Source organism: Grampus griseus (genome assembly GCF_964374135.1).
Source record: "Grampus griseus genome assembly, chromosome: 4".
Lineage (NCBI taxonomy): Eukaryota > Metazoa > Chordata > Mammalia > Artiodactyla > Delphinidae > Grampus > Grampus griseus.
The window spans coordinates 106,790,901-106,805,133 of NC_138997.1; the positions used below are offsets into that span (position 1 = coordinate 106,790,901).

General features: G+C 42.8%; 1 protein-coding gene across 1 annotated transcript; it reads right to left on the bottom strand.

The window, feature by feature from the left end:
• Positions 1 to 3,903: 3,903 nt before the first annotated feature.
• On the bottom strand, positions 3,904 to 13,171 carry TMEM128 (transmembrane protein 128). Its single transcript, XM_082653787.1, has 5 exons — positions 13,056 to 13,171; positions 11,275 to 11,416; positions 7,975 to 8,133; positions 5,798 to 5,906; positions 3,904 to 4,551 (listed from the first exon to the last, which is right to left on the bottom strand). The coding sequence occupies exons 1-4, from the start codon at positions 13,150 to 13,152 to the stop codon at positions 5,807 to 5,809; spliced, it is 498 nt and encodes a 165-aa protein (XP_082509913.1). The 5' UTR covers positions 13,153 to 13,171; the 3' UTR covers positions 3,904 to 4,551; positions 5,798 to 5,806.
• Between the last annotated feature and the right edge of the window lie 1,062 nt (positions 13,172 to 14,233).

Here is a 14,233-nt window from a genome sequence, read left to right on the forward strand (position 1 = left end):
GTGGTAGGTGGAGTAATGGCCCCAAAGATGTCCACACCCTACTCCCTGGAACCTATAAATATGTTGTTACCTGGCAAAAGGAACACTGAAATGAAGTAAGGATTTTAAAACACGGAGATGATGTTGGGTGGCCCAGGTGGGTGGGCCCAATGTATTCACACAGATCCTTAGGAGTGAAGGAGGCAGCAGAAGAGTGGGTCAGAGCAATGTGGCAATGGAAGAAGAGGCAGGAGAATTTCAAAGTGTAAGAGGGATGTGTTGACCCACTGTCCTAGGCTTTGAAGATGGAGGAAGAAAGCTACACGAGCAAGAAATGCACGTGGCTGGCGTCTCCAAGCTGAGAACGGCCCTCAGATGCCAGCCAGCTGGGAAATGGGGATCTCAGTCCTTCAGCTGCAAGGGACTGAATTCTGCCAACAGCCTGAAAGAACAAGGACATGGATTCTCCCCTAAGAGCCTCCAGAAAGGGATGCAGCCCTGCTGAGAGCCATATTAGACTTCTAACCAAGGAACCGTGAGATAATCAAGTTCTGTCATTTTTAGCGCTATTGGTGGCAATCTGTTACAGCAGCAACAGAAAACTAATGTAAAAGCTCACCCTTGAATCCCAGCTAGTATGCCATGAGGACACCTAAGCTGCCCATGAAGATGTCCAGGCGGAGTGAAATTGGGGGCCAGCACCATCTCACCAACCACAAGGGAACCATCTTGGAAGTGGACCGTCCAGTCCCAGTTGAGTCACCCCATACATAACAAGCTGTTCCTATCAATTCCTGCTCAAATTTCAGATTCCTGAGCAAAATAAAGGGTGGTGGTTGTCCTAAGGCACTTAGTTTTGGCGTGGTTTGTTATGCAGTGATAGGTGATAACCGGGACATACAGACAGATGCACGTGGAAGTCAGCCCAGGGTATGAGAAGGAATCCCAGGTTTTGTGGCGGCACCATGACAGGGGTGGAGGGATTACAAGGAGTCCTGCTGGTCCTGAGAGACAGTGGGGATCAGGCTGCGGGCTGGGCGCACAGGAGCAAGGGAAGCAGTGAGCTGAGTGAACTCCAGGATCCACTCCTACCCGAGTGTGGGCTGGGGAGGGACCAAGTTCCTGACATCCTTTTGGACCCTATTTTTATACATAAAGGAACATTACACACACTCTTTTGCGTCCATACGTCCTAATACAATTTCTTTTTAATGAGGAACACAATTGGATATCATAAGCCTGGAGAATTCTTCGGTGGAGTTTTGCTGTAAAGGGGACCCAAAAAGTGGTTAATAACTGGAGAAGCTTGAGGGAGCCCTATGTTGGGTGTTTGTTTGAAGATGGTAAACAGTACAACACATTTGTATGTGGACAGGAATGATGCATCTCAAGGCATCACGAATATACCCAAAGTGAGGTATAATAAGGTTTGCCAAAGCTACAGCTCTACCAAAAGCTAGTTGCTCACATTGCTTTAGAAATAAAATAGCTACACATTACATTTCTGCCGAATTGGGACAATCCCATTCCTCAACTTCAAAACTGAATCTGAGAGACTTAGAAGAGATCTTTGTGGCCTTTTTAGGAATAATTTACTCTTCTGTTCAACTCCCAATCTTCCCTTGACCCGGAGCCTGCAATTTGGCTTCTTTCAAATTAGTCCTTGTGTATGCGAAATATTCCTGATTGTTATTTATTTTTATGAATTCTATGCAAACATTTCTTAAAATCTACCAAGCTCTTTCGCATCTCAAGAAACACTGAGCTGAATCAAAGTCTTTAAATATTTTTAAGTGAAGGGCAGTTATCCTAACTGTGGCCACGGAAGAGGGCATCTATTAACCCCTATTACCTAGGACCACCCCGCCCTACCGCCCCAAACGATTCTACTTATAAAGATGTGGCTCTTAGCTTTTCCCTCGATTCCCTTCCAATGTATTTCTCTTTTGCTTAAGCATAGCCAGAGACCTTTTCTTGTTATTGTTGTATAAAACCAAAGAGCCCTGAGACAGCCAGGATGTTAAATGCTATAAAGTCTCCTAGAAAGACCACTGCCTCCCAAGCTAGGTCCCAGACACAGATTTGGAGGGAGCCTCCATCTGGTTTTTACCCTAGGGAGCTAAGTTCGATTCTGCTGTCGCTGTGTTCCCTGACAATTCGAACATTCTAGCTTCTGCAGAGACATCTCTGCCCAAAGTGATTGGAACAGGATAGTTCTGGAACGAGGCTGAACGTTAGAATCACCTGGAGGACTCTTCACAAGACAGCCTTGTCACCAGCTGCAATGGGAACCTCTGAGCAGCAGGCCTGAGGCAACCAGTGTGCAACCCGGGTGGAAGACTCGGTCTTGACACTTGGGATTGTCAGTCAGGGACATTTTTAAGAGCACACACTTGCTTCTACCATATCCCTGACTTTCATGATAAACATTCACAACGGTTAGTTCCGTTATTCGTTACTATTCTGAGTGGATGCTCCTCCCACAGGCTTGTTTAGAAGCAGCAACAACACTGCTTGACACAGTTTTTATTTAATAATTATAACAAGGGCTTCCCTGGTAGCGCAATGGTTGAGAATTTGCCTGCCAATAAAGGGGACACGGGTTCGAGCCCTGGTCTCGGAAGATCCCACATGCTGCGGAGCAACTGGGCCCGTGAGCCACAACTACTGAGCCTGCGCGTCTGGAGCCTGTGCTCCGCAACAAGAGAGGACGCGATACCGAGAGGCCCGCGCACCGCGATGAAGAGTGGCCCCCGCTCACCGCAACTAGAGAAAGCCCTCGCACAGAAACGAAGACCCAACACAGCCCAAAATAAATAAATAAATAAATTTTAGAAAATAATAATTATAACAATAGGAAAAGACCCACAAATAATCTGCACAGCACTTATTTAATGGGCACAGGGACCAGTCATGATCCTGTTTAAACAAATTTATTCAGATGTCTCTTTGTAACAGGATCATCTCCTTACCACCCTAGCTATACCACAGTATCAGCACTTGGCTAACTGGGTTCTAATGACTGTATTACACGGAAAATCCCAGCCTTAGGTTTCTAACCAAGTATCAACAGTAAAACTACTTTGCAAGAAAAGAAAAATGGAAGGAAGGGAGGGAGGGAAGGAAAGATTTCTTGCAGAATCTGCCCAAAGACTCTGTGGGAGTTGTCACGGGGGGGTACGTCCCTTGCCCCGCACCAAGTTCCCTCCGGAGGGTCTGAATCAGTGCTCCCTCTAATCCTACCTCCTGGGTTTGCAACCTCCGCCTTGCACTAGACCCTCACATCACTGACTGACTTGGCCACCTGATTCTGACCTTCGCCTGACTTTGCTCCTTACTTTAAATGACTCTCTCTACACACCCTCACACGCATATGTACACAAACTGAGCTTGATTCTGTTTACCGATCATGCCTGCCTCTTCCCATTCCTGCTCTTTGATCTACTTTGTCTTTCATTCCCTCTCCATTACCATTTATTGAGTGAGCACCTACTGTGTGCCAGGCACTGTAGTAGGTGTCTCATAAACATTATTCTTATCATCCACAACCCAACAACACAGATAATGTTCCTGCCTCACAGCTGGAGAAAGACTAACTGCTGCTCAAGGTCAAGATTAACTACTACTGCAGGGTGTGATCCGAGCCAGACACAAGTGTTGACTGAAACATATCATCACCTGAAGTCCCTTGTGGGTGGGGAGCGCAGAAACCAACATAAGGTACTTAAAATGTCACAGTGCTTACGATGTTTAGGTTTAATGTAAACATATTTGCATCTGAAAGTGCAAATACTGTCTTCCATTGGTCTTTGAAAAGCAGAGTAGCCTTCTCTAAAAAGAAGCCTTATTTCTATAGTGAAAGTGCTAATAGCTGAAGACAGAAACAATTCCAAAGTTTGTATTAACAAAACCCACAAGAAAGTTATAGAAATACTTTATTTAAATATTAAGAAAAAAATTACACGCACTTAAGATGATTAAAAGTTCATATGTTAAACAAATGCTAAAAACCCATTAATTTACACAGTGATAAATCTTAAGTGATGGGAAAACACAAAATCCTTTCAACTGGTCCTCCTCCTTACAAAGCTATTATAAAAACGGTATTATTAGGAATTGCTGAAGTTGTGTTAAAGGCACATGACACTATCATTCCTCTATATACACACCCAGTCATCTCAACCACTGAACTGCTCACCCTTAAATGGAAGAGTGAACAACTTCTCTGAACTATCGGGAGTACATTATGCATCTCTAATGAAAATTCATTTAAATTTTTACACCAACAATTTCTCCAATGATCCAAACAGATTAACACTGCAAATTAGTTATTTCTGTCTTGAATAGAATATTTCTACTTTGAATCTGAAAAATTCGATAATGAGTTTAGGAATATACAAATGAAATATAATTTATTCTGATTTCAACTACAGAGCTATAAAGTTACAATTCTTCCAAGGAAACCATTCACTTCATAGATGCAAAAACACACTGTAGCTTTTCCATTATGTCTGCGGTGCTTTCAGCTAGCAGGATATTAATCATTCACTTTAAACTGACATGCCCTTACACCTGAAAGAAAACCCAAGCGAGACATTCTATCTCAGGCTGTTGGATTTAATATTAAAAATTTTAGCACAGTTCAATCTCCCTGCCTACAACATTCTCTGGCTCTCTGTTACCAATTAAACGTTGATGTCGGCAGTAAGTCAAAAGCTCCTGAACACGTGGAAAAACTCAATACGGAACAGCCAGAGATTCAAAGCAGACAGGGTCAGATGAGGGAATGCTCTCGTGGCGACAGGTCAACAGGGACAGAGGACATACTGTGAGAGTCCAAACGGTCCTAGACACAGCACAACGTGTGGAGGGGACTCTGCACATCAGCATGTGTGTGCTAGCAGCTATTTTCAGACTAGCAACAATGAGAGGACATCCATTTCTTCTTTATCTGGTTATAGGGACTTTCCTTTAAAACTCCAAAGGGAGAACATGCTGTCTGTGAGCTGAAATGTCAGTTTTCTTTTGCACCCCAATAATTGAGTGCATTAACTTTTTCTTCTCTGGGCCTCAGTTTTCCAAGTTTACTTCTCTGGGTCTCAGTATTCAAGTTTACAAGTAAGTAAACTGACATATGGAATAGATTTTCTCCAAGTTCTAACGTAAGCAACATGAAGAGAGGGACCGTCTGTCTTTTTCACCATGTCCCTAAGCATGTACAGTGAGTACTCTGAACACATACTTATTCAATAAATGAGTTATCTGACAATTAGCAAATAGACCCCACTGTGAAGGCAGCAGGCCCAGGGACACGGTGGTCTCTGGGGAAGCAGAAATTCTATAAATAACATGGAAGGGAAAGGCTGGTGTGCCATCCATCAGATTTTTATGAGGCAGCCAGGACAGTTAGAAAACAGATTTTTCTTCTCAACTGGGTAAAATTGCCCATTCTTCCCATATTCCCATTAACTAAGAACAATCTAGCCAACAGTCATCAGTATAGAAGTAGATGGAAGTTTACTGCAATAGAAAATGAATCAATGTGTGAACTTATCCATATTGCAAGGTGCAAATACTCTCTTCATGAGATCTTGGAAGGTCAGGGTGCCTTCTCTAAAAAGTAGTCACTTAGAACAAAATTATGCAAATGGAAAGGGATCACAGTCCCTTCTACCTCAGAGTTCAATGGATGAACAACTCTCGTGTAAACATGACTGAAATAATTTACTAGTCCGTTACTGCTATGTCCACTGAAAATTATCATGAAAGACTTTTTCAAATGCATTCATTATTAGAAATACCATTCCAGAAATCTTACCTTTAGAAATCATCCAAGGAGTGAGATCAACATTACAACCCCCATAAACTGGGTAAACAACAGCAGTGGAGTGAAAAATGACCACACATGCCATAAAGCAACATTGAAGCTGAAAAGAAAAGGACAAAATAGCCACACAGTTCACAACTATAGCTATACTCTACACAACTATATTCTACTGCAGAATCTAGATTTAAAGGACTCACTTTTACCCGGTTTGGGAAAGTTCATTCAGCCAGTAACTTTCTATATATAAATCATGCTTCTCAGATATGTGACTTAGCCAATATTGGAAATATCACAATTTCTTCACAAAGTACTCAGAACTGGAATCACTAAAGCTCCTCTAACGAGAGCTGGCCTGGCTTAACAGACACTTCAGTCTCTTAACATTAGTATCTGTAAAGGAACACGAAATAAAATGACTACAGCCTGCTTTTACGATCTCACACACTACCAAACTATAATGGGTTAAAAAAAAAAAAAAAAAAGACGGTTAAAGTATTTTTCTGCTAGAAACAGAATGAAAAAGTAATCATTTATAAGCTGCTATTAAACTTTCCATTGAGAAAAATACTATTCCTGTCACCAGGTAAGAATAACACACTTTCTAAGTGCAATGATTTTTATGAACTGAATTTTTAACAGCAGAAGTTAATAAAGGAAAATTATAGTCAATTAAATAAGTGTTTCAGATAATTAATGACTAACATAATATTTTGAGAAGTAGACATTTAAATAGCTATAATCCTACTGTTCTAAAACATACAATAATATTTCCGGGGGTGACATTAGCCTTATAAGAAATTGTAAAATAAGACAACTGTCTACACTCGTCACCGAAGGGTTAATAAAAAACTGCATCACAATGCAACATATGTCAAACACCCATAAACTTCAACTACAGAAAATACATAATAGAAAAAATACATTTAAACTGAATATGTACAAAGGTGTGTGGTTTTCCCCAAATTAAAATGCAATTAATATAAAGAGAGGGAAAAAACCTAAAAGCCCATACACAATGTTCAGTGTAGTTTTCTCTCTGGTTGGCAGGATCATGGGATTTACTTCCTTTGTGTTTTTCTGTAATTTACAGATTTTTCTTTAATGAGCAAGTTATAAAATACTTTTATAAACATAAAAAAAACTTTTCATTGAGAACCTCTTAGCTTATGAAAAATGATGTTAATTGTGGCATTATTTATAACAGCGAAAGAATAAAAAAACAGGGAGCTGGTTAAATAAATCATGATATGTCCATGCAGTGATAATGATGTAACTGTTAAAAAGAATGAGACACATCTGTATGTACTGGTATGGAAGAATTCCAAACTCAATTTAAAAAAAAAAAAAGATCACTCTGGAAAACAGTTTGGCACTATTTACTAGAGTTGGAGGTCTGCATACCCGATGAGCCAACGATTTCCCTTCTAGAGATATGTATATATGTATGCATGTACATATACATCCAACAGAAGCACGCACAGGCACACAAGACATACACAAGAATGTTCTTAACAGCATCACTCATAATAACCCCAAACTGGAAACAATCCAAATGCGATCAACAGCAGAACAGATAAACTGGGAGTTGGTTATAAGATGGAATGCTGAACAGCAATGAAAACGAGCAACTGTTATGCACAATATGGACGAATCATACATAATGTTGCATGTAAACAGTCAAATGGAAAAGAATACATACCATATGAACCCATTTCTATAAGAGATGCAAAAGAAAGCAGTTACCATGAAGGTGGGGACAGTGTTTACCTGCGGGCAGGAATGAAGGTACAGTGACTGGGAGGGGGCATGGAAGGGGTTAGAGGGGGCCGGCACAGATCTTTCTCGTTAGGGTTTACACCAAGGCTCACTACATGATAATTCAGCTGTATATTTTAGATTCTTCCACTTTTGTGTCTGTATTATACTTCACAATGAAAATGATTTAGAAAGCAAAATGCAATATATATATATATATATATATATATATATATATATAGCATGTCACCATTTGTATTTTAAATAACTAAATATATAAGTAAAGAAAGACACTACTGAAAAGGGAATCAAGAAGACTGTTTTCCCATCATTCCCTTTTTTTTCCCTCTTGAATTTTGTACCATGTACATCATTACCTGATCAAAAAAATTTTCATTCTAAAGGTAACTTACCAAATTCCTGCTACAATAAAAGTAGCAGTTGTAATAGGTATCAACGTTGGATACTTGATATCATAATCTTCAATTCCACAATACCATTCCAGATAGACTATGCAGTAAAATGCAATCGATAAGCTAACAAGCAACAAGGTACCGCCAAACAGAAACCAACTGTAGAGACAAAAATAATACCCTTCTATTATCCTCTTTTACATCCTCTGCAGCCTAATAGTAAATAATCTTTTTTGACACATCTGAAATGTGACATAGGCTCATATCGTTGCTGGCTTACCATACCAATGGCAGTGATCCCATTTTTGACAGTGCATGTATCTGACAAAGGTTTTGTAAGTTTACCTTTGAATACAGGTGATTTGAATTTTGAGTCCTGTCCCATAACACAGGGCCTACCAGCCAGGTATGACTCAGCCCTGCCACTAGAGAAAGGAAGCATCTTAACTTACTGTATCAGAATTTCTATGCCTATCTTAAGACAGATGTTATTTGCAATTTTGCTCCAGACTATGTGCAGCATACCTTGGGTCTAGACAATATAAACTACTTTTAAAGGCTCTTCAGATACCTGAAGCTGACTAGAAATTCAGTGATTGTTAAGCAAATATGTACACAAAAATAAAGTGGTTTAAAAAAAAAGTGCTAATTGACAGCACTTAACAAATCAGGTATCTTAACATTAATAGACTAAATATCTATTTCTAAGAAGAATATCAACTGGAGAAGGGGCAGAGGGACCCACAGTTACTCAATCCCAGCTTGCAGAAAGTCTAGATCTAATAGGAGATGGGTAGGTAAAGATGAGAGTGAGACACACAAAAGGATGAAAAAGTAAGACTTTAAACACACACACACTTTCATAAACTAACTGACAAAAAAGGACGTTTTCTTTAAACATACAGGAAAGCGAGCGGCTTTCTGGTTGTTTCTGAAGTTTTGAGTGTGAGAGTAATAAAGATTTCAACAGATACCATCAACTCCTCCAAGTTAAGCTGGGTTTCTTGAAATACTGAATATCGATTTGGAAGGAGTTAATTCATATTGCCTCTCGTAAAAGATTTCTAAATGAAACCCTCCTGTTTCTAGAATATCTCCAGTCCTCCCTCAAGGGCCAATGGCTTTTTGCTCCTTCCAACTCCACAGAAGACTTGGCTCAGTGTGTGTGAGAAAAAGCTCATCAGCCCCTTCCTTCCAGCCCCTGCTGGTCATGGGAGGAGGCCAGATTTGGAAAATCAGAGGAATGAACCCTTTTCGAGAAAGCAGAAGGCAGCCTGCACGGACTGCCTCTGGGTAGCGCCCTCCCGCCACAGCTGCCCCAACTCCCCGCTGCTTACCGAGGCCTCAGCAAGAACGCAACACGACTCTACTCAAAATCCTCAGCCTTCGGCCATGCGTTTCTGTCTCTTTTCCTCTAAGATGACACTTCTTTGAGGACAGCCCTATGACTCCCACTTTCTTTTCATGCCCCCCAGTCCTGGTCCGGAGGCTGAGTCCAGGCTCTGTCACACACCACCGGTGGGCTACTGTGTGCCGCTACTCCTGTGGGCGCCCCAAACACCTTACAGTGTAGTGAGTTACTCCTTACCTCACCATCTCCTTTAACTACTAAGAATACTTTGTATTCTCATATACGAGGATACATAGGACACAAATGGACAAATCCTGTCATCTCTCCTGAAACCTCAAAAAGGCCTACCTCCTGAGGCTGGCCTGGACTGGGTGCCCCTTCATGGCATCCCGCACATACCCTCGCACACGCAAACAGTACGCACCACATGACTTACTCATCTATCACAGCCTAAAATGAGCTGGTGGAGGGTGAGAAATGTGCCTTGTTCATCACTGTGACCATAACTGGATACATCTCAGGCTCTCATGAGATATTTCATGAACGAAGCAGCAGGTGCTACTGATGGTGTCTGAAACAACCATCCCTTCTTTTCCCAGCCTAAGTTCTAGACCAATTGAAAGACACAAAGAAACCAAACTGATAAAGACCAACTGTCAGCTTCTTTACTGATATAGCTATGAAAAGAAGACAGCTTTGGTGAATGGTGACAACATGCTTCCTCACACTGAAACCCAGAAAGAGACAGACTTCCCCACTGGGTTTCAAGTCACAGTGAAAACCTAGAGACCTTCTCATGTCAGCGTCGCCCCATAAAACAATGGTGCAGAAAAGCAGCCCAGAATCTGTGCTTCCCATGGGCAGCTGGCTCCCAAGAGGAAGAAGGTGCTGAGCTACATGCCTGGTTCTTCATCCCAAACCCTTTCAGGAGGTCTAGCACCTCCCAGGGAAGAAGCCAGTGAGGGGAAGGGCCAGAAGATGGGAGTGTTTAGGGAAAGCTCCTGCTTGTGGAAATAAGGAAGGGGAACAAGCTCTCTCCCTGCCATAGTTTACATAACACCGCCCCCCCACCCCCCGCCTGCTTTCCCCGGACCACCTCCTCCCTCACTCTCCTCAGGCGCCCCTCCAGCAGTCACTGCTCTTCCTGAGGGCCTCTGCGGGAGAGACTGTGTGTCCCCCAACCCCCAACGATATCACCGGATCAAACAGTCCCGTCTGCACCTTTCTAGCCCCGCTGGTACTTCCAAACAATTACACTTGCACTTTAAGCAAATCACCCCTCTCGATGCCAGCTCCGATGCTCACCAACACCTCTCCCTCTTTTTCTGTTATCTAGGGGCCTCCAGAACACTCTCCAATGCCCAGTGAGGAATCAGGAGTGTGATGAACAACCTTCCCCTCCATGTCAACTCCTAGATTTTATACTAAAGAGATTTCAATCCTCATGAACGATGGACTATTTGACATCCTGCCTCAAAGCTCCTGACTCCTCCCACCAGTGACCTCAACTCTAATTCAATCACAGCCTGTACATGTGGTTACCTTGTTGGCTGTAACTATTCTCTGAAAACGAGCTCTGAGACCCAATTCCCACCCACCACAATTCTCATTCCCTCCTCCCAATGCTCTTGTACTTGATCTTCTTAAAGACCTTCAGTCATTCTCTCTGCATGGTTTACAAAAGGATTAGGTCCTTCTTAAATTCACTACCGTCCTCATCCTACAAAACACCTGTGCTGAGAAAGCCCACTGAAATAATTTCCAGCCTCACCCACTCTGCGGTACGTGCCCAGAACACACACTCTCTTTTTCAACTCTGCGTCACCAGCACCTCCAACACCATGCCCGGCAGAGAGTAGGTGCCTACTAAGCGTTTGAAGAAGTCGGCTCACAAAACGTGAAAAATAAAACAAGTGTGTTTAACTTACGAAGCAATAAAGTTTTCTTACCTGCTGGTGTGAAAGTTTTCTTTAACGGTTTGAAAGAAATCAACATAATAGGTCACAGCAATGGATGCCAAAATCCAGAATCCAGAATGGATATTAAGTCTTGGAAGAGGTTTCTCCTTTTTCTCAACAGGTGTAGAGGTTTCTGCAAATAACAGAGAGTTCAACTTATAAAGTAACCATTAACGTCACAGGAAAAATTATACCTTTTTTTTGGCCACGCCGTGCCGCTTACAGGATCTTAGTTCTCCGACCAGGGGCTGAACCTGCTCCCTCGGCAGTGAAAGCGCGGAGTCCTAACTACTGGACTGCCAGGGAATTCCTCTTTTTTTTTTAAATTACACCTATTTTAAGTCAAATAAAATAATTTCCTAGAGCTTTCTAAGAACCACATTCTCTCCCATGATAGTACCAATTTCTTCTGTAAAACCACCGAAATAGGTTTATATTTTTAGAAATAATTAATAGGAGCCTGCCATGAAACCTGTCCAATATAGTCAACTTGTTTTGCTGCTAAATGAGTTTTGCAACCAAATTTATTTATATAGTCTTTTGGAAAGAATAATGCCATCTGGTAGTGTAGGAATTTTAATGCTATGCTTCACATGTAGTCTAGGAAAGTCATTAGTCCTGTTAATTAAGAAAAATGCAAGTGGCAAACATTAGAACACAAAATGGACTTGATTTTCCAAAAACACTACTTACAACTACATATTTTAATTTTTTAAACAAACACAACCTTTTGGGGCAGCTCAAAAGTGGAAAGGGCACACTGGAGGTCCAGTCCCAACATGGTACTTGTCTTAGACAGGTGATGGACAAGTCAAATTCCTTCCATTTGGGACCCAATCTGAAAGAATGGGTCAAATGGGGTCTAACAAGTTCCCCATGTGACTGACATGCCCTCTCTATCAGTTCATGTGAGAACCACTAGTATGTAGCCAAGGTTCCCGAGCTTTTAGCTGACCATCAGAATTCCTGGGAAGCTTATTCATAATACAAATTCTGCGAGACACCCTCAAAATTTATAAACCAGCATGCCTGCGCATGTTGTTTTCTGAGTTTACTTTTTAAAAGTAATAAATACACAAGATTTACAACATACAGGACAAAAAGATCTAAGGTGAAATCGCTCTCTTTATCCTTAACCCCAGTTCCCCAGCCCCAAAGCAGCTACCAGTAATAACGTCTACTGAATTCTTGCATATTCTATGCATCTACAGGTGAACACACACCGCATGTTATCTGGTTTGAACACAAATGGTGGCATACCATACGTTGTTCTGCGCCTCCCTTTGAAAAGCATCCACATTGGTTCATAAAAGTCTGCCTGCCGTGTCATGTATAAACAGCCAAGTGTATTTAACCAGCTCCCTGCTGACAGACAATTTGATGTTTCCAGTCGTTCGCTATTACAAGCAAAGCTGAGATGAAAGACTTTGCACACACGCCCTTGTGTACTGCTACGAGTAAGCTCCTTTGTTAGGTTCTTAGAAATACAATCTGTGGATATTTTTTATTTTAATGGATATGGCCAAACAGGTGTTAAACCAGCTCTCCTGGGAATCCTGAAGACCAAGATGCGCAGGGCTACCTGATCTCTAAGGGTCTTTTACGACAGTAAATACCCGACTTGCAAAACTACTTGGTAAGCCTTGAAAAAACGAAACCCTGTCCCTCCTGACTGGGTAGGGCTGCGAGAGGCCCGCGGGGCCGGCCGTGTCCGGCGCCTCGCCTCTGGGAACCTCTGCGCGACTCGGAGCGCGCCACGGGGGGTGCCTCACCCGGCCCGGCGTAGCCCTCGCGGTCCTGCTGGACCACCACGTCCCGCGGGAACAGGTATCTCCGCCGGAGTCTCTCCCGAGCCTGTAGAGCGTCCATCTTAGCACCGCCCAGAAACTGGGCGGTAGTGACGTCAAGCCCACCGGAACTTCCGGCCTCGGTTCGCCGGAGGAGGGAGGGATTTCCTTTTGTGAAGAGGAGAGGCTGTGTTGTTTTCGCAGTTTTAGTTCGTGAGAACGTACGGAGGGTTAGGCTTTGCTGTCTCAGTGCTCAAATCGGGAAACATGATTTGAATTTCAAAATATTTATCCTTCCCCGTCTAGAGATAAACAGTTTGTTCCGAACTACGGAAGCCCAGAAGGGTCAAGCTTACCGATGCCGGCGAATGCGCGCGAGTGGGTGTGCTAGGCCCTACGGGGGCACTTCGTTGCTTTTGTGCTCTGCGTCCTGAACCCTGTGGCTCCGGTATGCCCAAAGCATCTCACCCCCCAGCTTCTTTCCTCCTCCTCCTCCTCAGGAGTCGCCCAGCTAGACGTGAAAGAGTCAGAGGTCACCCAGGAGGAGGAAAGGACCGCTGGGCCGGGCCCGGGAACCTGCGGTGGAGTCTGGGCCTGGCGCTGACCGCTCAGGTGGGCTCAGGCAAGAAATAAACCTTTCTGGGCCTGTTTCCTCTTCTGTACAACGGGGATTATACCTGCCTCATGGATTTGTTCTGGGGTTTTAAATGTGAAGCACCCGTATGTGGTTCATGTTAGCCCCCTTCTTACGGCTTGTGAGAAATTACCCCCAGCCAGAAACGTGAAAGCTAAGTTTGTACTTTGCCAGAAATCCGTCAGTTCCCATCACTCACGCTCATAAACTGAAAAAGACTGTGTCACTAATTCACAAGTTTTCCTCCATCAGTAACCCTGTTTGCTACTCTCTTGCCTCCTTCCTACCGTGTCATATGTTGAGAAATTTTGTGCTTAACCCTTCAAACTTTTGCTGAGCACCTACTGTCTGCTAGGAACTGTTAGGCACCATGCGAGGTAATGGAGATAAGATGGATAAGACGTGACGTTGCCCTTGAGGAGCTCCTGGGCCAAAACTGACCACAGAGACCTAGTACAGTAGAAAGCACTATTTATAAATGTATGGAAGCGTTTCATTAATTCAGTCAACAAACATTTTCTGAGCAGCT

What these genes read in the sequence shown, in the direction of transcription:
- TMEM128 (XM_082653787.1), bottom strand. Translation starts at nt 13,152, where the DNA reads ATGGACGCTCTACAGGCTCGGGAGAGACTCCGGCGGAGATACCTGTTC. An exon ending in CGAGGGCTACGCCGGGCCGG is followed by an intron (nt 11,417 to 13,055) that starts GTGAGGCACCCC and finishes TGTTATTTGCAG; the next exon opens with AAACCTCTACACCTGTTGAG. An exon ending in GAAAACTTTCACACCAGCAG is followed by an intron (nt 8,134 to 11,274) that starts GTAAGAAAACTT and finishes TTGTCTCTACAG; the next exon opens with TTGGTTTCTGTTTGGCGGTA.